General features: G+C 46.0%; 6 protein-coding genes across 6 annotated transcripts; 5 read left to right on the forward strand and 1 right to left on the reverse strand.

The window, feature by feature from the left end:
- Positions 1-1,775: 1,775 nt before the first annotated feature.
- On the forward strand, positions 1,776-2,886 carry N7458_007720 (WD40 repeat domain-containing protein; the record flags this gene model as incomplete). The annotated part of the gene is given in 5 exon segments (XM_056911102.1): positions 1,776-1,972; positions 1,989-2,145; positions 2,165-2,206; positions 2,343-2,447; positions 2,581-2,886. Coding segments are annotated over 5 exon segments (807 nt in total), but the record flags the coding sequence as incomplete, so codon positions are not given.
- Positions 2,887-2,955: 69 nt separating this feature from the next.
- On the forward strand, positions 2,956-3,354 carry N7458_007721 (WD40 repeat domain-containing protein; the record flags this gene model as incomplete). The annotated part of the gene is made up of 2 exons (XM_056911103.1): positions 2,956-2,965; positions 3,020-3,354. 2 exons carry the CDS (start codon positions 2,956-2,958, stop codon positions 3,352-3,354), a joined length of 345 nt encoding a protein of 114 aa, XP_056763929.1.
- Positions 3,355-9,589: 6,235 nt separating this feature from the next.
- N7458_007722 (alpha-galactosidase A precursor) lies at positions 9,590-10,375 on the forward strand (the record flags this gene model as incomplete). Its single annotated transcript, XM_056911104.1, has 1 exon — positions 9,590-10,375. One exon carries the CDS (start codon positions 9,590-9,592, stop codon positions 10,373-10,375), a length of 786 nt encoding a protein of 261 aa, XP_056763930.1.
- Positions 10,376-12,691: 2,316 nt separating this feature from the next.
- N7458_007723 (uncharacterized protein) lies at positions 12,692-15,166 on the reverse strand (the record flags this gene model as incomplete). Its single annotated transcript, XM_056911105.1, has 5 exons — positions 12,692-13,768; positions 13,823-14,141; positions 14,202-14,271; positions 14,668-14,903; positions 14,970-15,166. The coding sequence occupies 5 exons, from the start codon at positions 15,164-15,166 to the stop codon at positions 12,692-12,694; spliced, it is 1,899 nt and encodes a 632-aa protein (XP_056763931.1).
- A 4,963-nt stretch (positions 15,167-20,129) lies between these two features.
- On the forward strand, positions 20,130-21,564 carry N7458_007724 (nucleoside transmembrane transporter FUN26; the record flags this gene model as incomplete). The annotated part of the gene is made up of 2 exons (XM_056911106.1): positions 20,130-20,302; positions 20,388-21,564. 2 exons carry the CDS (start codon positions 20,130-20,132, stop codon positions 21,562-21,564), a joined length of 1,350 nt encoding a protein of 449 aa, XP_056763932.1.
- A 591-nt stretch (positions 21,565-22,155) lies between these two features.
- N7458_007725 (cytochrome P450) lies at positions 22,156-23,923 on the forward strand (the record flags this gene model as incomplete). Its single annotated transcript, XM_056911107.1, has 5 exons — positions 22,156-22,218; positions 22,286-23,171; positions 23,226-23,401; positions 23,507-23,682; positions 23,761-23,923. 5 exons carry the CDS (start codon positions 22,156-22,158, stop codon positions 23,921-23,923), a joined length of 1,464 nt encoding a protein of 487 aa, XP_056763933.1.
- Between the last annotated feature and the right edge of the window lie 732 nt (positions 23,924-24,655).

Below are 24,655 nucleotides of genomic sequence, written 5' to 3' on the forward strand. Positions count from 1 at the left end.
TGATAACGATGGTGAAAGACGAATATACTGGCTTAAGGGTATAGCTAGCACCGGGAAATCTACTATTGCTCTTACGGTTGCCCGTAAGTACGCCAAACTAGGACGACTTGGTGCGAGCTTTTTCTTCTCCCGAGGCGGTGGTGATCTCGCGTCTGCTAGAAAATTTCCTATTTTAGTCGCCGCCTAGCTAGCCCGTATTTTACCAGAGCTCCAAAGACATATTAAATAGGGCTTTGTATCTAACAATCGGATCCGCAACCTCGGATTATATGACTAGTGGGAGAAGCTGGTTCTTGAGCCGATAGTGTAGTTAGGCAAGAACGTGGTTTCGCTCCTAGTTATCGTCGTGGTTGATACGCTAGATAAATGCGAAGGTCAAGATGATGTCTCCTTGCTAATATAATGCCTTACTGCCGCTACGACTGTTGAAAGTATTAAATTGCGTATTTTCATCACGAGTAGACTAGAGCAGTCAATCAATCTTAGGTTCGACAGTATCTCGCGGGATTTACGCCAATATTTTGTCCTCTATGACACTGAATAGTCGATCGTAGATAAGGATCTAATATTATTCTACAAGGACAGACTGACGCGTACTACTAAACGATTCGGCCTTCGCGATCAAATTTTCTCTGACGAAACAATCCAGTTCTTGGTCAGAAGATCATATGGCCTATTTATCTACGCCGCTACTGTGTGCCGCTTTATTGAGCAAGGGGGTTAACTTGCTAGTGAGCGTCTATCCCTTCTTGTTACCGCCGGAAGCATACTAAGTAAACCGGAGAAGGAGTTGGACCGGATATACACCACTGTCTTAATCCATTTACTCCTGATGCAACTTGAGCCGGATAAGGTAGCTAGGGTGTAGGTATTGTTCAGGCGTGTTGTCGGGTCTATTGTGACGCTCTTTGATGCGATGACACCTGTAAGCTTAGCTATAATACTTGAAGAACGGGAGGATATTGTACTTTCTACCCTATACTCTCTCTATTCGTTACTGGACGTTCTAGAGGGGTCTAGGCCTATTCGTCTCCTCTACCCCTCCTTCCGGGATTTCCTTCTAGATCCAGCGAGATGCCAGAATACTACATTTTTGGTCGACGTCAAAGCTATTAACCTATACCTATTTAGGTGCTGTCTACGACTCATGAAGAATTATCTACGACAAAATATATGCAAAATTGAGCGGCCTGGGATACGGACCCTTGATATTCCTAAAACCACTATGGGTCACTTTGTTCCTCTTCCTCTTTAGTACGCTTGCCGCTACTAGCTATATCATTTACAGCAGAGCGAAATTAATCTAAGTGACGTTATGGATATAATGGACTTCTTCGAGAGGCGTTTCCTCTACTAGATTGAGGTTCTCGCCCTGATCCGCTAACTGTCCGAAGGTATAACTATGATCCGGCTACTAGAAGCAAAATTGGCCGTCTCTTTTCCTCCTCTCGATGTTAGAAGAAATACCTCGATCAAACTTAGAAATCATTTTCTTGGATAAAGGAGAAGTTACGTCACAAATTCATCGGCACTATCTCACTGCCTCACTATTTAGTATATAGTCTTCTGTCTTTATATCTAGTAGTATATGACGTAATGAGATTCCTCCTTACTTATAGCGCAGTAATCGAAGAGGCTCTACTCTAAGTATATTACTCGTCCCTACTCTTTAGCCTAGAAAAGAGTATAACGCGGAAGTGTTACTCGAATGAGATTCCGAAGTGGATATCATATCGGCCGATCACTGATAAGTACTGGTACCTATACTTATAAAGATTGAGTCATTCGGATTGGGTCAATGTTGTTGCCTTCTCGCACGACGGCCGGCTTATAGCGTTAGCCTCAAAAGATATGATAGTCCGACTCTAGGATGTAACTACAGGCACAGAGCGGCGCTTGTTACGGGGCTATTCAGATTAGATCAATGCTGTCGTATTCTCACCGGACGGCTAACTCCTAGCATCAGCCTCGGGTAATTATACAGTCAGGCTCTGGGATACGGTCACAGGCGCAAAGCGGCTTGTGTTACGGGGCTATTTAACTTCAGTCCGAGATATTGCTTTCTTACTAAATAGCAAGGTTATAGCGTCGGCAGCGGGTAACCAAACATTCCCTCCCTGGAGTGCGGCCTCGGGCGATAACACGGTCCGACTCTAGGATACAGCCACGGGTGCAATACGGCGCGTGCTACGTGGCCATTCAAATTGTGTTTATGCAGTCGCATTCTCACCGGACGGCTAACTCCTAGTATTAGCCTCGGGCGATTATAATATCAGGGTCTAGGATACAGCCATAGGCAAAGAGCGGCACTTATTGCGAGGCTATTCATATTCGGTCAATAGTGTTACCTTCTTACCAGACAACCGGCTTATAGCATCGGCATCGGCCGACTATACAATCCGGCTCTAGGATACAACTATAGGAATAAAGGCACGCGTGTTGCAGGGGTATTTAGACTGGGTTAATGATGTCGCCTTCTCACTAGACAGTCGGCTTATAGCGTCGGCCTCTGGCGATAACACAGTCCGGCTCTAGGATGCAATCACAGGCGCTAGACGTCGCGTGTTACATGGCTATTAGGAATGGGTCACTGCCGTCGCTTTCTCACTAGACAATCAGCTTATAGTATCCGCTTCGAGTGATGGGACAGTTAGGCTCTGGGATATAACTATAGGGGTAAAACAGCGCGTATCACGAAGCAATCTATGCTACTTTAGTGATATTATCTTCTTATTAGACGGCCAGCTTATAGCGACAGCCTTAGATATAAACTCGGACGATGATAAGATAGCGTGTCTCTGGGATGGAACCACGGGTGTAATGCGGCGTGTTTTGCGGGGCTATTCAAACTGGGTCTCTGCTGTCGATTTCTCACCAGACGGCTAACTCCTAGTATCAGCCTCGGGCGATTACACAGTTAGGCTCTGGGATGCGGCTATAGGTGCAAAGCGGTATATGTTACGGGGTCATTCAACTTCAGTCCGGGCTGTTACATTCTCACTAGATAGCTAGCTTATAGCGTTAGCCTTAGACGATAAGACACTCCGGCTCTGGGATGCAACTACAGGCACAGAGCAGCGCGTGTTAAGGGGCCATTTAGATTGGTTACTCGCTATTGCCTTCTTACCGGATAGCAAGGGTATAGTATCAGCCTTATATGATCAGACAATCTGGCTCTGGGATGTAATCACAGGCATAGAGAGGTGTGTCCTACAATGCGGTTTAAATCTCGTCAGTGTTGCGTTTTCACCTGATAGCCGGCTTATAGCGTCGGGATTATCTAATGGCGCGGTGTGGCTCTGGGATGCAACTACAGGCACCGAGTATTGCGTATTACGTGGCTATTCAGACTAGGTTAACGCTATCAGCTTCTTACTAGATAGCGGGCTCATAGTAACAGCCTCGCACGATAGGGCGATCCGGCTCTGGGATGCAATAATGGCAACAGAGGTGTTTGTGTATACGATTAATACTATTGTTCGATATTTATGCTTCTGTGGAAATTGCCTTCTTATAGACCGCGGTGTCCTTTAGCTACCCGGGGCTATATCGCAACCATAATATTTTATTTTTGCTTCAAAATAGTAGGTACAGAAAGATGCTAAAAATCTTCTACTTCTCTATCCTAACTATGAACACCGGCTCGTGTTCGTATCGCGTGATACTTTGGTATTCAAGAATGACTCACGCTTCTCTGTTCTGAAATTCAGCCGTTCCTTCGGGTTTATGATTTGAGGGATTAAAGGAGCTGGTCTCTTGGAATACTACAGAAATCGGACCTAAAAATATTTGCTTACTAAGAGTGAAGTTAAAGCTATAGTATCCTAATTATATACCTATCGCCCGCTAAATTCATTTTTGTGCGCTACTACAGATTTCTGGAGATCGCGTACTCTATATCACCGACCGACAACTCCTACCCCGAAGTACTACAATTCGAAGGTTATAGAATAAGTCCCGATAACGTATAGATCACTTGGAACTCGAAAGTTCTGCTATAGTTACCACCGGAGTACCGCCTACGTGCTTCCGCTCTATCGCAATCGATAGTATGTATGTCTTGGATATGATTCGGGACGAGTGCTATTCTTTACCTTTGATTCCCGGAAATTATCCTCTTTCTTTGCTAAGCGCTGAACCGCCGACCTCGAGGATAGTAGTAAATTTCTAACAGGATTTCCCCGAATTAATATCCTAAGACCTCTATCCCGGTCTTGCCGTGCTGTCGCCGTATGTGGGAGACGAGGGATAGCTGCCGGTCAACTATTATGGAGATCAGCCCGTGAAGGGCCGTAGGGGCCTTATTCGTCCTTATATCGGTAGGCTGGCAGAAAAAAAAGACCGTAGCAGAGCCAGGAGCGGATTTTGTGAACTGATTAATGACTTAACACAAGAGTATTGTTTACCTCGTTCTAGGGTCCCCTTTGATTTAGAAAAGTTCACTCTCTTACTTATAGAGCCCTGTTTGAAATCAGCATGGCTAAGGGTCTAGTCTTGCGTGTCCTTTAGTAGACTATCCTTGATGGTCTCGCTGCATATCTTGCTATAGTAGGATAGGTCACTTGCGAATCCTGTAAGCTTGCTATAGTACAGTAATTAAATTCCGACAAATAACCGAAGAGCGTAGGTAGTAACACCGATTTCTGAACGGGTATATTTTCTATCTAGGAACATTCTAACTGCTCGGCTTCAAAGAAGATTCAGTCAGCAAATATATAGGGTGTTCGAGTATACTCCTTATTTTGAAAGGTTATCGTAAAGCAGTAGTGCGAATCGTTACGTATAACTACCAAAACACTTGCTATGATGCTCCTCGGCCCGATGTCCAAGGTCTATATCCACCGAATTACCCTAAAAAGCTAAAGATTAAACAACGTATACACCACGTTATCCTCGTTCTTAGGGCCTCTTTTTTTCAAACTCGCTTGGCCTTTAATATGCAACATATTTCTAGGTCACGACATACTATAGCAGTCCGCCAGCCGGATAGGAAAAGTTTATAGCTAACCACCTACGGGCTGGAAAGAATGACTCTTATAGGCAGGGAATCTAGCCTTTGAGCTGTTATCGCCTGTTACTTTTCAGGATATATTGGGCTGGAAATACGTAACAAGTAGGCTAATTAGCAATTAGATGTTAGTGTGGGATTGGACGGACCAACAGAACTATGGGCGGCAGTTAATTCTAGCCCTGAAGTCTACTCTTGCCCCGATATTCTTACTGACTTGAAGTTGATGACAAAGACCGTTAATTGGCCTATATATGTTCTAACGCTATCTAGGTATTTCTAATAGACCGACTGAATGGCTTTTACTTTGTCACCGAAAAAGCAAAGGTTCATTTTCAGCGTATACTGGTAGGTCAAATATATCCACTACTAAGGATAGATATAACTAGGTATACCGGTTCCTATCCGGGTAGCCTCGCCTACAAGTAGAATTTCATATTCGGTTTCCATCTAACAAGACGGAGAGCAAGTCTTTCCCTCCTTAGCTCCCTACTTCGCTTTCGGTGCATATAGCCACTCATGCCGGTCTAGGCTCATAACGCAGTGAACTTCAATTTGTCGCTCCTGCTAATATAGCCCTATACACAGCCCTATGCTCGAAGGAATCTTGATGGTCTCACCACAAAGCTGGAATTTGAAATCCTAATAGGATAAACTCATCTGCTTTGCTGTCACGCGGAAAAGGCTACCTTCTCTAGCTTTTTCAACGTTCGCCTCTCTTCGTTTCAGACCTAGCTTTCGCCCGTTTTCTTGCCTTACTTAGCGTCCTCTAGGAGATACACAACTGCAAACACTATAATCTAAAGGATTCGAATTATTCAAACCCCTATATAGGTTCTTCGGAAGGCCATCGGGGCGAAGCGCTATAAAGGTTCGACTGTTCTATAATACAAAAAGAATAGCTATGACTACTTCGGAAATATAAACTAATACCTTATCTACCTGTTCAGCGAATCGAACTAGCACGATAAAATTGCAACGTGACCCTTCTTTTCTTATTTTATTGCAATAAGGTTTACCACTCTGCACGAGATAAAAATCGTTTCCTGCGGCCCAAGATAGCGCAGTCCGGCAATTATTGATTGTAGATCCGCGAATAGGAAGTAGTATATACGTTAATACAGACTTATCGACCAAGCAATGATACCCGCTTGCTGTAAGCATTTATATACACAAACCTCTTAGGTCGACTAATAGCGGGTACTATATGCTGCAATAGCGACCGAGGCTAAGTGTAGGCATTAGCTTGCTTGGTACGCTAATAGTCAATCAATACTTCTCTAACTCCGGATCGATATTAGCGTTCCCGGACCTACTTCCGGAAGCTTATAGCCGCGGTTACGGAGGTTAATAGGGATCACGAGTGCAAGAATGATAAAGGGCGGCTTTTGTCGGGCAGAATTCCTGCTTGGTCCACTTTGCGATAGTGAGTATAGTTATGCTGGTACTAGTCTAGCTATATTACACCTAGCATAATACTAGGGAACGTCATTTATGCCCAAGTAGGCTTTAACTAAGCCTGCAGATCAATTATTAATGTTGATTATCAACCTCAATATCAGATGAAAAAGCAACGAGAATCCCCAACACTCTCGTATTTTCCTTCTATTATTTCGGGTATTCTTCGACTTCTCTTGTGATCTTTTATCGTGTACCTTATATTATAAATACTGCCTAATTTCCTAGTAAAATAGAATAAGTTTGACACGATTTCATTAAGTTTGATATCTTTCATATTTACTAGTAGAGCTTCTAGGCCTACCTGACTATACTGCGTTGACCTGCCACTGTTCAACCTCTCTGTCTAATACTGCCGACCCCCTACTCTATCGTGGATAGTCAGTCTTCTACAATCGTGGGTCTTTGATTAGATCGCACGACCTTTTTGCCCACAATCGTGAATCTAAAATTAGATCGCACGACCCTAACCGTGCACGAACGATTCGTGTAAACCTAAGGATTTATGCGCACTGTGTAAATCCGATAGGTCCTCTCTTCTAGCGTGCGTATATCTTGATTCGTGCGAACCAATTCCTCTATTGCGGTAGATCTTTTAGCTTTTCGCCCTTTATGGCGGAGACCACTGTTGAATCTATATTAATCGCTTTCTTCTTTAGCAGTTAATTCGATCGATAGGAAGGTCAGGGGTAAGAAGGAGACGTCTAGCCGGGTCGCTACCGCGGATACACCTTGCGTATGGCTTGATTTAACGAATATTAGCCTTCTTACTAGCGATTCGGGCTCATAACAGTCGCGGATACTGCTCAGTGGGTCATAGGGGCCACCAATAGAATATCAATAGGTCTGAATTGCTACGAAGCCCCTTTGCTAGCAATTTGTATAGGCAAAAACATGACTAAGCTAGGCGGGTGTATAGTATTTCCTTTTCCCCAGGGATCCACCTATCCTGCTGTTCCGACACAACTAAACATCTTCCCTCTACCTCTACACTTATTGATATATCCCGGTTGACTCTTCTTTCTCTAGCTACTTATTAAAACGGGATATTGCCTTATTTCTACTCTCAGTGTGATTAAAAGCCCTTCAAAGCTCGGGGTAACCACCAACCATAGTATTATAGCGGCAATTCGAAAGACAAGCGAATCGACGTATATTTTTCTCGACATCAAGGACAACACACTAGACGATATTGACACCTTTTATCATTTGGATAATCAATTCGAATTCAGTACCCCACGCTACGGGCTTGGGGCTCTCGATAGGCTCCCACTTGAAATCATCCACCTGGCACTTATCCGGCTTAACCTGCAGTCACTGACTGATTTTCGACGCGTCAACAAAAGAGCAAGACTAATAACAGACTCGATACCATAGTATAAACGTATACTTGCTCATGTACCAACATCAATTCGCGGGGGCCTTAACATAAAGTCTGCACGGTTCTTTTCATGCCTGGACTTATATAAGAAACTATCTATAGCTAAGTGTGATAGCTGTAGCGACTTCGGCGGATACTTGTACTTGGTCACCTATCGTCGCGTTTGTTTTCTTTGTTTCACTAAGAAAGCCGACTATCTTCCCGTCTCACGGAAAGATATAATCCGCAAATTTGGCCTTGGCTCCGAATACCTAGCAAGTCTACCTTACATAAAAAGCTTCCCTGGCCGCTATTCGCCTCGGGGGATCAAATGTCGACAACGAGAGACCTTATTCGATTATTCCGCTGCACGACAAACTGGAATCGCTACCCACGGAACTATCACCTCTATAGAAGAATACGTATTAGAAATGGCATCTAAGAGACTAGAGGCCTATAATGCGATATCGTCTCTTCGGAGGACAAATAGAACGAACCTACGGCTACCCAGATCGGAGGATTCTTTTGATGGACGCTACTCTAATCCTAAGCGCTTCATGGGTATTATTCGTGCTCCGTTCTTAAGTGTTCAAACGGTATTTCCGGACTGGGGTTTCTATTGTGTCGCTTGCAAAGCTCACCATTATTGTCGACCACTTCATTGGCGTCGAAAGTATACGATTAATAGTTTCCAGGATCATATTAGAGAATGTGGAGAAATAATTGAGGGGAAACACGTTCCCCCGGTGACTTAAGAGAAAGCTACAAAGCTTCGAAGCACGCTTGATAGCTATTGCCACGTTTTCCTTACGAGCGTAAACGATAGCTACTACAAGAGCAGAAACCAATCAAGACCTTACTTCCGGCTGTTTATCTTCCTCGTCTAACAATCTCCTATCTGCGCATTTCGTCCTTGCCGGGCTTCACCATATGCCGTGCACACATATGGACGGAAGGATCCAATGGCTCCCACGTCACTGGAGAACATTTGACATTCGTGCCTTGACGATCCACACATTGTTTGAATTCTTCGTTCTTTCTACAGCCACAGGTGTACATCCGGTAAAATTGGGTACATATCTTGATCGATTCCGTCTCGGTTAGCAAAGTACGAAAATCTATCCAAATGGTGTCAACCTACTATTCCGGCGTCTGGGCTACGTTATTTGGTTTGATGTCCTGATTGTCCTTGGCTTATGTCTGGAATAATCAGCAAAATATCTTCATAGAAGCGATATCGTAATCGAGTCGTAACGGTATAACTCACCTTCAAGTATGTATTTCTGTAGTAAAGCACTGAACAGCTGTAGATTGAGGATCAAAGGTGAAAATGCTGCATTATATATCTTTTCCCTCCCCAAGCCGTACGTCTTAGTGTACCGCGCTATGGTTTGGACCTGAAACAAGAGGGCGCTTCTAGTTCTTAATAGGCGCTTATGAGTGTAGGTGCTGATCCAATAACTCAGATTTGGCATATCGCACACGGTGGCCTAGGTGTGCTACAGCCAATGCAGGTTTTCCTAGTCGCGCTGATTCCGTGCTGAATGCAACCATGCCTCTTTAGCGCTGTCTCCTCGTTTCAGCTCTGAGATTTGCAAACCAATATTACATCGGTTTTGTGAGATCGGCAGAACTCATTGCTTACTCAGCCCCTCGGTTATCGCAGAGACATAAATAGCACAAAATGCTGGATTTGAACACGGTCCCAAGGTAAGGCTACCGTACTTGGAATTTTCCTCTTGATTCAAGTTTCTACTCTCAAAATGAATAACCAGCCAAAAATCGAATTACTCCAAGCCGAGGTTGACGAGAACGACCAAAGCTTTTTCCGTCTTCTGGTCGACAGTCGATCTATTAAATACATCACCGTGGAACCCGGCATTTACAGTGCCGAAGATATGTGTTTTGGCCCTTCCCTAGTCTCCCTCTTGCCAAAATTTCCGACTGGAGACTGGAACGATGGACTAGTGGCTAAGGACGCAAAGGACGGTCGACCGCATTTTCCGTGCGTAAACCTGACCCGATTCCCTGGTGTTCAGAACACCTGGCATAGTACCTACGTCGACTACTTGGAGCTTTCGATCGAACGAAAGTTACGAACGGGCATTTATGAAGCCAAATGTTCATTGTTCGATGATATTGTCGTCGCTAAATTCGCCCGTTTTCCCTGGGAGGTCCAATACATTGAGAACGAAACCACTGCATACCAATGGATATCCGGCCATAATATTGGGCCTCAATTCCTTGGTCACTTAACTGAGAACGGTCGGGTGATTGGGTTCATAATGGAACGCATCACCGATGCACGGCACGCTGGCACTCAGGACTGTGAGACCTGCGGAGAGGTATTGTCACGACTACATAATTTAGGAGTCCGACATGGAGATACAAATCGATTTAATTTCCTCGTCCGTGATTCGAAGGCTACTTTGATCGATTTCGACACAGCTCAGAAATGTGACGATCGAGACTTGCTTCTGCAGGAGTCTGAAAATTTAGTCGCATGCCTCAAAGATCTGTCGGGCAGAGGAGGTGGAGGTCTCCTTTAAAAGAAAATATGCTGTTACTACAGCAGTTTCTCCAGCCCCTTCAGTCAAAAATTCCTGCAAGGGATTGGACGGATTGTCTTGATCGGTGATAAACAGGTCTACCCTGACGCAGCTAAATGAGAAATAAACGGTAGCCTAAGGACCACTCTGCGCAATTCATTACATGATAAAATCGAAACGAGGAATACTGCAAATTTCTTGAGTGCGAGTCCATTACGAAGTACGGAGTCCACGATGTAGCTATTCATGACATGTATCCTGCGAGGCGCAAAGCAATTCCCTTCAGGGCAAGTGATCGATTCAAGTGCTGCTCTGCGATGTCGGTTTTCTCAAGCACGTGCCCTTGGATAGCGCCCAACTGGCTGGTAGATGTGTTGGGATTTATTTTTGGGCTCTGATCGACCAATGCGATCCGTTTTATATAGCGAACGATCACCGGGATATCTGCACAGAAAGTGATGAGGAAATATCTGAGTTTCGGCCTTCTGCGGCATCGGCTCCATTATCTTGAATGTTTTCAACTTCGGCGACTGGTATTGTGGGTGAATGTGTCTCGTAGCAGATTTCATCGGGCTAATATGGCGGGACTGAACGCTGGTAATACCTTGTCGGGGGTAAAGGTTTAGGCTATCCTCAATAGCTGCCAGCAGGCCGCGGACCCTAGAGCTTTTCGAGGGATTTTAACTTGTATGAGTCTTACGTCGTTGTAAGTGCTACGTAGTGGAATTGCTCACTAGACACAACGAAGTAGAACCAAAGCAATCCTATTTTCTCAAGGTTATCGTGAACGCGAAAACAAGTGATCAAGACAAGAGGGTTGTATTACATGGGCAGTGGACCCGGACATCCAACTAAGATTGGTTCGAAACGCCAAGAAGCCAAGTGGGGTTTAATCGATGAGGACTATGACGTAGCCATGCTTGAGCAGCTAAATGTATATACGGGTACTTCGATCCTCTGCATTACAAGGCTAGACAAGGCGAACAGGCGACGAAAGATGCGCTTTATGTTACAGAATAGCTAAGGGTGCCGACGCGTACGGAGAATTCTGATTCTCGTAGGGTACGAGACGCGACGGGTCGCGCCACGCCGACCTTAAGTGAATGAATTATTTGGAACACTTTGCCTTGAGACGGGCTGAGTTAATGGGAGGGGCTCTATGTTCGCTGGCGGTATAACTGCATCCAAACAGCAGTACCAGGGATGGAAAAGCTAATCAGATTCCCTTCCCGAAGTGCTAAAGATCAACTGGTGTGACGAGCTATAAAAGACCTAGTTTATATTCATATTTATATTATTCGTTTTATTCCATTTGAGCGACCGCGCTCTCTGAGCTTATTACCTTCACCAAACGTTTATAACAGGCAAATAAGCAGGTGCTTGCCAAAAATCAGTCATCATTGTTTTGTGTATCAAGCCGATTGTGCAAACGGCTGGTCCGACCTAGTAAGTAAATTCTCCCCTAACTCCAAAACTTTCATATTCAGATTAAACGAGTCAAGCTCCAAAATGAACAAAAGGCGCCCAAAAAAGTGGTTGATCCTAGTATTTCTCTCTTACCTTTACGACAGCAACATAAAGAGCCAATCTTATCCGCCTGTGCCTTTCCTCTGGATTCTCAACTACATTCCTCCCTTCAATTATATATCGCCAGAACTCTGAAGCAACGTCCACGCAGATTTCGTCATCCGCATTCTACAATGTGGCAATAACATGATTGAATCCTGCGAGCAGGAAGCTGCTCGCAATATAGATACTCTCATTCGCAAGCCGTTGATTGTCGCTGCTAGCGCTTGCGCAAGACGAAAGATAGGCGAGTTGTATGTCTGCCCTTAAAGTGTGATTTGATATTGAAATATCTCGTACTTCTAAAAGGTCGACCACCTTACTGCCGTTAGAAGCGTCTTTTTGGAATACTAAGGCAGATCTTGAAGGGTCTATACCGCCTTTGCGACCATAACATGAGAAATGAGCGGCGTCGCAAGATGTAAGGTCTTTTAAAACTTGCTCCGCCGAAGGTTGCCGTAGGTCTACGAAGTCTATCTTGTCACTTATTAGTGCGTCGATCGCAGATGCCTCACGGACGATACCTCTCAAAGGCCGATAGCCTAGTATCTCGTTCATTGTGGCCACCAGCAGCCGCGTATCTAGTTTGTCGAGAAAGGTAAGTGACCTTTCTCGAGCATAGAAAAGCGCCTTGATACTTAGGGTATAGGATACGACAAATCTTGAATGCGCTATGTTGACAGAACCTGGCGTATTATTACCAGTAGCATGTAGTGGCAGAATGTTGAACGGGTATCCTAGCCTGATAAACTAGAGGTAAGGAAGCTGTGACGGGTCTTCGCGGTGAATTAACCCTAACTTCGTGCAGATCGGCTCAATTGTCCAATTCCAGTAGATCTTAAGAATAGACCTAAGGTTTTCATTTCGGATACTTCTTGTCCGAAGTAGCCCACTATAGATGTCTCTTTCAAGTATAAAGGAACCTGCTGGAGGCATTCCAATGCTAAAAGTTGAAGACAGCGGTAAGTGTTTGATGCCATCGGACGTAACGATTAGCGTATCCAGGCGCCGAGCGATAATGCTGTGATTCAGCACTACGATCGGATCATCTCTAGCAAGGCGGAGAAGCTTATCATAGCTCGGCACTAGCAAGAAGTCCTCGAAGCTTTTGACTTTACGAATCTCGGAGAGCACCTCGTTCATGCGCTTAGCAGCGATCTTGCGCTTTTGGCGGAGAGTCCGAGTCTTTCTAGTGAGGATGCTATCGTTACCAAGAACTTGCTCCATTGATGGAGTCGTGAAGTCTAGCTCACCACGGAGTCGGTTGAATTCATTATAAAGTTGCGGCTGTTTCTCTTGTAACTCAGAAACATTATTCCGGTAATCTATTATTGAACCGATGATGACAGCGTTCCCAAGCTCCAGCATGCCTAATGCCTTATATAGAGTCTTGCCTGCAGCTAGTACAAAAGCAGCCGCATCGCAAGCTAGGGAATGATGTTCCGCAAGCACGTCCTGTTTATCCTCCCTTTTGAAGTAGCGCGGGCGCAATTTGGGTAGCTGGTCTAGTGCTCTCGAAAGAGAGGCACTAGCGCCTAGGAAGTCGCCTTCCTCAGCCTGCATTATAGCTGCGTTCCTCGCCGCAAGGACAAGACTACGGGGTGGTGAGTACTTAGCCTCAGATGCTCGAACATAAGTGTCGATTGAAGCTTGATAATCTTCTTGGCTATATGTAATAGCATATCGTCGATAGTACTTGTTCGCCAGATTACGAAGGAACCCAGAATACTCCCAGTCACGCTCATCGATTCGTTCTAGTGACTTGCGTATAAACCTAATGGCCATATCTAGGTCGGCGATATTCTTCGAAAGCTCATGTTTCGTCTCCTAGATATTGGCCAGATTGTTCTATGCTCTAGTATGGTCCGGGTTGAGTTCTACAGCTTCGTTCCCAAGCTCCAACGCGCGTTCCAAGGATTCGAAGGATTCGAGGTCTTGTGACTCCTCGTGGTTCCAAAAGTATAGAATGCTGAGATCCGTAACATAGGTGCCTCTTCTCGGATGAAAGGGTGTCGTTAGCGTCAAAGCCTCCTCTATTACCTCAATCGCCTTCGCAAGGGTAGACAAATTCTTAAATCGCTGATATTCAGTCCTAAGTATAGAGGCCCACGTTTGGAGATATGTCCGGTAGAGATAGTGTGTTTTCGGAGTCGCAGATAAGGCAGCTTGGGCAAAGAAGATGGACCGTTCAACGTCCTCCCTGGTTCTAACCTAGCTGTAAGCTTTGATACTAAACCTGAAAGCTGTATTGTGCCGGTACTGGGCTAATAGGAGAGTATCCTTCTTAGATACCATGAGTACGTATTCCTCGCTGACGGCGTATGCATGGTCTATATGCTTAGCGTCACTTGTTTCCATATACTTTTCCTGTTCCAAACTCGCTAAATTGTCGAGATATCTCGGTAGCTTAGCGTCACGAATCTTTCTTGTAGACCGGATGGCCTCTTTGGATAGTGCGATTGATCTATCCAAAATCGACCGCGAGCCGGCCTTTATTTAGGTAAAATACGCCAGGTTGTTTAGCACTATTGGCCGGTTCTTCTCGCGTAGCCGAGGGTGCTTAAGTGCTTCTTCTACAAAAGCAATAGCCTACGTCAGATCCTCCCAGGAGTCCTTCTTTAACATCCTGTGCTAGAGGATCGCGGCCATGTTGTTGAGTATAATAGGGTACGCTTCGGATTCTGCAGATACATGGGACTTTGCCCAGACCGCCATCTCGTACGCACGATCGACGTGACTAGGATTAAGAGTGCTTTCAAAGGTGAAAGCCTTCGCCAATCCACTTACCAGGTTGCTAAAAATCGCCCAGCGGCCTTCGACGCTTTCGCCATCATACGTCGGAGCCACGACGGCCTCTTCTACAAGCCGAATAGCCTTGTCCATATCGGTTATATTTTGTGTGTGATCGAATCTCCTTAAAAGAAGCCTCGAAAATATTTCAAGATGGTTACCACGATCCGGACTAAGCGCAAGAGCTGCATCAACTGTAATGTTCACATAGCAGAGAGCATCTTCGAGCACTTCTTACTCTCTATTCATCACGTAATAAGCTTCCAGATAGCGACTAAGGTTAGCTGCGGTAATAGATCGGAGGTTTGGATCCGTATTTGTTAATCCAAAAGCTTTGCGGCCAAGATCAATGGCCTCCTCAATGTCAGCAGAGTCACCATACTCATTGTAGCGGTCAAAGAGCAGTGTCGCAAGGTTCGACATATAGCCCGGCATTGGAGATACTACGTCCCCGATGATTTGCCTGGCGTAAATTATGGCTTGTTCTATATCGGCTGGGTCCTTGCTGTATTTGAACTTGTCTAAGGATCGCAAGCTCAAGTTATTGATGAATAATGGGAGCCAGGGCTTATCCTCGGAAGCTCCAGCTACTACTTCTTTTGCTAGCCGTAGACCCTCGTTAATCTACGTTTCACTCTTAGTGAGTCGAGCCTTCTTGGAAATGAAGTTGGCTAAATTGTTCAAGTAGCTAGGTCTATTTGGATGGTCCTCTAGGGTCAATCTGACAGCCTCTGTTGCCGCTACGAGGCCTCGCTCAAGATACTCTTCTTTGCCGATACGATTGTACAATACGCTTAGTTTGTCGCCAAGATTGTGGTAGAATAGTCCCTTTTCCTTGTGGTCAGATCTCGTAACTGTGATCGCCCGTTCGGTATAGTTAATTGCCTTTTCAAGATAAACGATATCAAGCGTTCTCTTGTACCTCGCCTCTTCAAATATTATCAGGCTAGTCAAACAGTTTTCGATGCTTGATTCACGGCCGTCCACATTCTAGATAGCCTCTTCAAGGATAGAGATAGCTCTACCCAAATCTGCTATATTACCCAAAACCCGGAACTTCTCATAGAGAACTTCTGCCAGGCCATTAATAACTATAAGCCGGTATTTGTGGCGGGAAGTGAGTAATGCTGTAGCTATCATTAAAGAATACAATGATACTCTAAGTTAAGAGAGTTGTCCAGTTTTCGTAAACTACGCAAGGTTCTAATGACTAACGGCTGCCAGCCCGTCTAACACTATCATCTCCGAAGAAGCAATGGCAAACACCCTCTATGCTATTGAGACCACGAACTCGAAGGCGGTTCTGCTGTCGCCATCTAGCGCATCTAGAGATGACATGTTTGGGCGGCTGTAACTTAGAATGAAGATACTGATGCGACGTGGATAGTGTGACGGGCTGGACCCTGGTCGACATATTTAGGCGGCTGTAACTTAGAATAAAGATACTGATGCGACGTGGATAGTGTGACGGGCTGGACCCTGGTCGATATGTGGTGACGTGACCTATCACGTGAGATATACTTATGTACAGCTTCATTCCTTCCGGTCTTTCTCTCTTCCCTAGACTCGATCTCCGTGTATATTCGAGAAGCTTATAGAGATGAACCATAATATCCTCCCGTGCTTTCCTTTGCCCGTTGATACCGTCCTACTGGGCGCCTTCGTTCTGTACTTTCGAGACCCCCTATAGGAATACTTCGATCCTACCTCCACCGAACCCTACCTCGTACTAGATGTTGTCAAATCTGCCGTGACTAACTATACATCGTTAATCACCCACGCAGGCTCGGCGAGCCTGAAAGCCATCCTCACAGAATATCTTACCGCATCAGCTAGTAGAGCGGCTGAGCAAACGACTCAGCAGGCCGCTATTCGGGTGATATACTATCAAGTACGAAACTCTGATAGCTAGTTCGAAAAGGTATACTTAAACGAAAGTGTTCGTGAATAGCTAGAGAGGAATCTTGGCTCTAGAAGGCACATCTATCTTCTTGTCGGCTTCAGAACAATATTCGACAGTCGTCTAGTGTCACAAGATTACTAGAGCCAAGAAGCGCAAGCAACTACCAAAGTTCCTATAGATGCCATCACTAGACTCGCGACTGGGCTCAATATAGGGGCTAGAGGAACAAAAAAGCGTATCGCGAACGCGTTTCTCATATTCAACGCTCCTGGCAAAAGGATCTAGGCCCTGCAGTACCGTCGCATCGGCTTCAACTTCTTTTCAAGCCGCCAAGTGGACAATGCGTTTCTAAAAGAGGGCTCGCGGTAGCATATCATCTTAGAAAGGGATGAGCATAATGACGACGTCGAGGATATCATTGAAGCAGTAGTGGATAACGATCTCGATCTACCTTCTGATCTCGATACTGCCGCTGCTGGCGAAGAGATTTTTGTACTCCCTGCTATAACTGTATAATAGGGTCACGATTCCATCGCGGGAGTTAGTACGTTCATCAATTGCTAGATTTCAACGTGTTAGACCGCAAAGGGTCTCTGTGAAACCTATCTACGAAAATAAGAGAGTGGTGATCTTGCTACTATTCCTATCCAGGACGGGCTTTATTCGACGTCCACTCAACTTGCCTGTAGGTTTTTGTGGTAAATCGGATTAACCCGGAAGAATCGTGTCGTAACACACGGTTATAACCCCTAAGGACTCGTTCAACCGATCTTTAGCTTCAATTCAATCGATTCTCTCTATATACCGTCCGATTAGTGCACCGAGTAGTAGCCTGTACAGAAATTCCTCAGATTATCATTCTCAGTGCTACACTAAGCCTTTCTTGACAAGCTGAAAAGAAACTGGCACACCATAGTCGGAAATGTCTTTTAGGGAAGTCTTGAAACGCGAAGCATGGAGATACGCCTTTAAACGGCTGAAATCAGAAAACACAAAACATGACCGTCCCTCACCGAATCAGAATTACCCTAGGCACCAGCAGCTGATCCCGCGCTGAAGCATAGGCGTGGACTACTAATCGCTTCTTGCGTTCAGTGCTGATAGTGTTACCACTGTAGGAGAAAATTCGAACAAAATTGATGCCATCTCCCGCAGTAGTCATGGTGTTAATTTCAGGTGGCTGGAGTGTATGCGTATGGACTACGTTGGTTCATACTTGAGATCCTTGAAGGTTTGGATACGTAGTCCTGCTAGAGCGAAGGTGTTACCTAATTATTTATCCTTACCACGCTTCGCTACGGAGGACCTAGTAGCTGACCATATCATTTGCCTTTTTATATCGGTGTCTAGATGAAGTTGCTTTAGTAGTTCTTTAAGCATCGAAGCTTGCTTATTTAGTTGAACGGCAGTTTTAGGCATCTTCGGGCTGAATGAGCTTGATCTGCTGCTTGGTCGACTACTCGGTGGTGTAGGCGTTCGGAGCGAGATATTAAGTTTTGAAAGCACACGTTCTGAGTTAATTGGAACAAGACCTGTAGCTGCGAATCTATTTCGAATAGTCTGTGGTTGGATGGTCTCTATACGCGTCTGAGGATAATCTGCGAGGAAATCGAGTTTGTCGATATGATTATATCTAACCCGGGCAAGATCGCTTACGAAGCGACCGTACGCGCGTTTTAGCACAGCAAAACTCCCAATATTAAGCGGTTGTAGAAGATGTGATGAATGTGACGGCATACAAAGCGGTATAATGTCGTTTTCTGCGCAGATTTGGTTAAATTGAGGTGTAAGATTGCTACCGTGGCCATCAAGAATCAAGAGCCGATATCTACCTCGGACACGCGAATTCGTTGATGGAATAAATAGCTTTTGTAGCCAGCGAAGGCCAATCTCATCGGTAGTCCAGCCGTTCTTCGAAAGTTTAATTCTCCAATCTCCTAGGAGGTTATCGAACCAGCCCTCGATATTGACCTCGCCTTTGAATATTACGCATGGCGGCAGCGCCTGGCGCGCTATATCTCGGCGATCGCGAATACTTATTGGTCGGGCAAAAGCCTGGTCTTTACATATCCGTACTTCCCTAACCAACCACACGGGAGAGTTAACGAAACATATTTTTATAATCCGCTACTACAGCGATCTGGTCTACAGATGGAGTGTCCTGGATGATAGCAGAGTTTGCCAGCATAAGCACCATAGTAGGTCAACATTGTCGGTCGAGGTTCAACATGTTTCTCCGTGCGATGAGCCCAGCAATGATCGAACGGCGAAGGATGCACATTCGGACTCATACCATCAGCGGCTAATTATTGGCTATTAAGCAATAAGATTATATTCCCGGCGTATCGCTTCATTTACCCTAAGAATAATTCGACCAGACTGAAACTAAGCATAGTACTTAGTGTCCTCTTGTCGCGCCTTCACCTCCACCCAGTTTAGCAGACTTGTTAAGTTAGTACAGCTTCACTTCATCACCACGTTACTTAGGTTTCTCGGGCAAGCAAATATACTAACTAACTATTAAAACGTAGGGAAGTGGACCATACTTGTGCACCAAGGAGATAGACAATAGATCTAAATTGCTACTATAAAAGCTCCTAACTGGCGATATAAATAGGCTCACGTACATAAACTAATCTTAGCGGGCATAGTATCCTACCTCTAGGTATCCACTTATCCTGCTATTCGACAAATTCGCTGATATTCACGTAATGATCCTGATATCTAGGAAACACAACAAGCACAATGCTTTGGCCCAAGGCGACATTCAAGTCAGCCTTACGGTTAATTTGGCCAATCCTGGGTTAGAGTTCGGGAGGAGATACAAGTGCCAAGAGACCGCGGTTTCAGCCGAGTCAAGGTGAACCAATAACGCTGTACCTAAGTTTCAGGCGAGAGGGTCAATGCGGCTATCGCGCGAAAGAGGGTGATTCTCACCCGCGCTCACCCAGCTTCTCAGCCTGTCCATTGCGCACTCACCCCTTCTAACTCACGCCGATGCAACGCTTTATGCATTGTAATTAGGAGTATTAGGGCATATATTTTATTTTCTCCTGGCAATCAGCACATACGACCATAGGGTGTGGAGAACAGGGCTTCCCGTCCGCTCAGCCGTACTTAAGCCACACGCCGGCCAGTTAGTAGTATGGTGGGTGACCACATGCGAATCCTGGCTGTTGTATGTTTTTGCGATTTTTGTATTTTGCCTTCTATCAAGATATAGATCAAAGTAGATTGGTCGCATTTATACGAAGCGACTAATCAGGAACAGGAATATCGAAGAAAGTTGTGATAACGAGAGGAGGCCTAGATGGATACACTGACATGAGCATTCTCCGCAATTAGTCATCACGAGGACCCGCCCGAGGTCTCCGCTGATTCACCCGAGCTACATCGAACCTCACCTGAGCAACTTTGCAGCTCTCAGGGACAGCTTCTGTTTCTGAACGTTCAGGTCCCGTTACACCAAACAGGGACTTATATTCCTTTGACAATATGGACCGAGTTCGGAGACTTTTCCCGGACCGGGTGGCCTACGAGCCGCTGGACGGCTCGGCGGAGGTAGATGCTGGCGAACATCTACACGACCAAGAAAGACCACCGCCTCGCTTTTCGCGGCTGGAATACAGCGTGTTCTTCCTGCTAGGAGTATCTATGCTATGGGCATGGTGAGTGTCTTTGTCCCCGGGATCCCCTCACTCGGGGAATCGTTGTGTCCCGCGGCCGTGATCTAACCGTCGGGACTTTCCTCAGGAACATGTTCTTAGCCGCCGCAACGTACTTTCACAGTCGCTTCGAGTCGGATGAGTGGACTGCGACACATTACCAACCTTCGATCCTCACAGTCTCTACCCTCACCAATCTCGGAACAGTGTATGCTTTCGCAAGGATTCAGAAACATGTCTCGTACCCGTGGCGTATCACGCTATCGCTACTGATAAACTGCTTCGTCTTCACTCTGCTGGCATTCTCGACCATTGTCCTGAAGGACATATCGGTACGCGCATACTTTGGATTTTTGATGGTGATGGTCTTCGGCGCAAGCTTTGCCGCCGGCCTGAATCAGAACGGTGTATTTGCGTACGTCTCCGGGTATGGCAGAGAAGAGTATACACAAGCGATCATGGGTGGACAAGGAGTTGCCGGTGTGCTTCCGTGCATTGCGCAGATTGTCTCTGTACTGGCTGTGCCGAGGGCGACCAGTGACGGGCAAGGGCAGGATGGCGCGGGAGGATCGTCATCGAAGTCGGCCTTCATATACTTCTTTACGGCGACGGGCGTGTCCGTCTTCACGCTCCTCGCTTTCCTCTATCTCCTTAGGAACCGACCAAGCCCCAAGCAAAAGGCTACAGACGAAGACGAAGATGCTCCCCTTGCTGACGACGGGCCTGATAAATCCGTCAGCCTGTGGATGCTGTTCAAGAAACTGCGGTATCTGTCACTCGCTGTCTTTGTGTGTCTCCAGGTCACGATGATGTTCTTCCCGGTGTACACCTCCCAAATCCTGTCGGTCAACAACTCAGAAAAGTCCCGGATGTACGACGCAACCGTCTTTATTCCCCTTGCATTCCTACTTTGGAATATCGGTGATCTCGGGGGAAGATTGGCCGTCGCTTACCCCGGGTTCTCCCTAGCACATCGTCCTCGGTTAGCCTTCGCCCTAGCCGTAGCGCGGTGTATCTTCGTTCCCTTGTACCTGCTCTGCAACATTAACGGCAGTGGGGCCGTCGTGAAGAGCGACTTCTTCTATCTCTTTGTTGTGCAATTATTGTTCGGTGCCACCAATGGGTATCTGGCATCGAGTTGCATGATGGGTGCGAGCGTCTGGGTATCGGCGGATGAACGAGAAGCTGCAGGAGGCTTCATGAGCATGATGCTCATTGCAGGACTGGCCGCTGGTAGCTTCTTGAGTTTCCTCGTGGCCAGCTGAGTATCTCGACCATGAGATGCTTTGTTCATACGATAGACTCTGCTTTGATGTGTAATGATTTGACGAATCCCGGCTTTTACATACCTTATTATACTGGTTTGGCATATACAATTGAACATTCTTTCGGCATGTCTATGGATACCTAGATTTTGCAGAGGACTACCATGCACGAATCGCTCGTGCTGTAAGTGAGATCAAACAAGCAGGACTTTAGCCGGCTTATTCCCGTACACTTTCTCGTAAACTCGTCCTTGGCGGAGGCATATAAGATTGTTTGCGGCCACGAGAGTTTCTCCCTTGGATAGAATGACGTTAAATACCTTCAACTTGACGGGGTATCTCTTTCTCTTTCCCTTTTTCTCTCTCTTGCCTTCTCTCTTCCTCCCCCTCCCTTTCTCTTCCCCTCTCTCAAAGTAGCATCTTCGTCCAACTTGGACTTTTCTCCGGTATGTCATCGCCCGCTTCCTTCGCAACGTTACATATATTAATCTCTGTGCTTCTAATCCAGGATTACACTGGCTTGATGAACCCTGAGTTCTAATAATTTCCCCAGTTTGAAAATTTTGCCAACTACCTTCAACCCCCACGGTCATGGATCTGGATTGGCCCCTGGTTCTCAATTATGAGGCTTGGCTTCACGGCATCCTGCTGCTGGTGAGTACAAGCTCGCCAAGCCTCATAGGAAAGGGAGAACCGAGAATTGAAGCTCAACTTTGACAAGCCATTCCTCTACTTTGCAGTATGGTCGGTCTACAGTCTCTATTTCCACCCACTGAGTCGCTACCCAGGTCCCAAGCTGGCTGCAATTTCCCCCATGGTCCACCTCCTATGGGATATTCGGGGTAAGCAGCACTCGGTAGTGAAAAGACTCCATGATCAATACGGCAGCGTTGTGCGTATTGCACCAAATGCTCTTGTTTACAATTCCGCCGCCGCTTGGAAAGACATCTACGGACACCGGAAGAAGGGTCAGAAGCTTTTCGTCAAGGACCCAGCCCTGTACTCGCCGACACCCAACGGAACAAATGCCATAATCACAGCGAATGAGGAGGAGCACAGCCGAATGCGCCGTTTGCTTACCCATGCCTTCTCGAACAAGGCGCTCAAGGAACAGGAACAGATCCTCCATACCTACGCTGATATGCTAATTGACAAGCTGGCCGGTATCCTTCACGGAAGCCAGCGAGCAGTCGTTGACATGACTCGCTGGTACAACTTCACCACCTTCGATCTGATTGGGGATCTTGCATTTGGCGAACCTTTCGGTTGTCTCTCTGAGAGCAAGTACCATTGGTGGGTTATGGTCATTCTGGATGCTGTCAAGGCCAGCGCATACCTAAAGGTGTTTTGGTTTTATCCAATTTTGCTTCCATTGTTCATTCTTCTAGTCCCACGACATCTTCTCAAGAAGCGCAAGGCGAGTTTCAATCTGAGCGTGGAAAAGGTCCGTCGTCGTCTGGCACGCCAGACCACCCGGTCTGATTTTACCTCGTACATTATGAAGCACAGTCACAATGGACATGGCTTGTCTCTTTCAGAGATTGATGCCAATGCGGGTGTATTTGTACTGGCTGGAAGTGAGACCACTGCTGCTTTGCTTACTGGTTGTACGTATTATCTTCTTCGGCATCGGGAGAAATATGCTCGGCTGGTTCGTGAAGTTCGGAGTGCTTTTTCTAAGGTATCTGAGATCAAGCTTTCGGCCCTTGTAGAGCTTCCTTATCTTAATGCTGTCTTGACTGAATCTCTGAGAATCTATCCTCCTATTCCTTCTATGCTTCCGCGTCTTGTGCCTAAGGGTGGAGCCGTCATCGACGGTCAATATGTTCCTGGCGGAGTAAGTTTCTGGCCAGTCCAGGACAGACTATGTCGTTCTTGAGCATCTCGCACGAGCTTCGAGACATCCCCTGTTATCTCGTTTTTTGAGGCTAACACCTCCCAGGTTTCTGTTTCGATCTCGTTGTACTCGACTTTTCATTCAAAAACCAACTTCAAGAATCCTGACTCCTTCATTCCCGAGCGTTGGCTTCACGGCCCTGAGTCTTCTGGATTTGATTCTGATCAAAAGGATGCCCTTCGCCCATTCTCCTATGGACCACGCAACTGCCTCGGTCAGCAGTGAGTAAATCCCACCAGTCGCATCTTTGGCTGTCTTTTCGTCGGATCTTGAACTAACTCGTACCTTCCAATCCCAAGCCTGGCTAATGCAGAGGTACGACTCATTCTCGCCAAATTCCTCTGGCACTTTGACCTGGAGCTCCAGCCTGAGTCCCAGCACTGGTCTATCCAGAACTCCTTTGCTCTCTGGAGTCGGCCCGCATTGTGGGTGAAGCTTTGCTATCCTGGCACTGCTCTGTGAACTGTTTCCAGCCTTGCACATCACCGTTCCGTTACATAACCGTTAATATCTAATTTCTTTTTTGCCTTGCTGGGTCATTTGTTGGTTGTCTGCTTCTTTTGGGAAGTGGTCACCACAACGGTTGGAAAGTTTTGGAACAATGTCTAATACTGACATGCTATGCACATACTGTGAATATTGCATCTGCGATAGACGATAGATTGTTCTGTCTTTGGCTCAAAGTGAGCCCCTAAAAGTTTTGCTTTCTTTGTGTCTGATGTCCTCTCTTGGCAATCATTTGGTTGTCAAAGTTGATCGTTCTTCCTAAAGATCCTTTAATAAGTAATCATTCGGCTTCATCCCTAATATTGTATCTCGTTTCCTTCGGTCAGGCTCTCCGGGCACTCTAAGACTAGTCTGATTCATATTGAAAGTTTGTTTCAACCTCTCACCACAGTCATTATCCACCCACTTTCAATCGCCCGAGGGTCTGGGCAAGGGTCGGCTGGTGTTCATTGCTTGACCCATCTTGGCGCTAGGCAACGGTATCCCCCTTTCACTCCTTGGAACTGTTAGAATACCATTGCTTCAAGCATTAGTAATTATGTGAACCTCAACGATATCAGCCATGCAAGTAGATAGTTTTTCATCGAACGACATGACTAGGAAGCAACCACGCACATATAGAGTCAAACTTTGAGCAACTAAGAAAGAAAACAATCAAGACCCGCATTGAGGCGCTCCGCCACAAAA

This window comes from Penicillium daleae (genome assembly GCF_028827525.1).
Source record: "Penicillium daleae strain IBT 16125 chromosome Unknown utg000007l_segment0_segment0, whole genome shotgun sequence".
NCBI classification, from domain to species: Eukaryota; Fungi; Ascomycota; class Eurotiomycetes; order Eurotiales; family Aspergillaceae; genus Penicillium; species Penicillium daleae.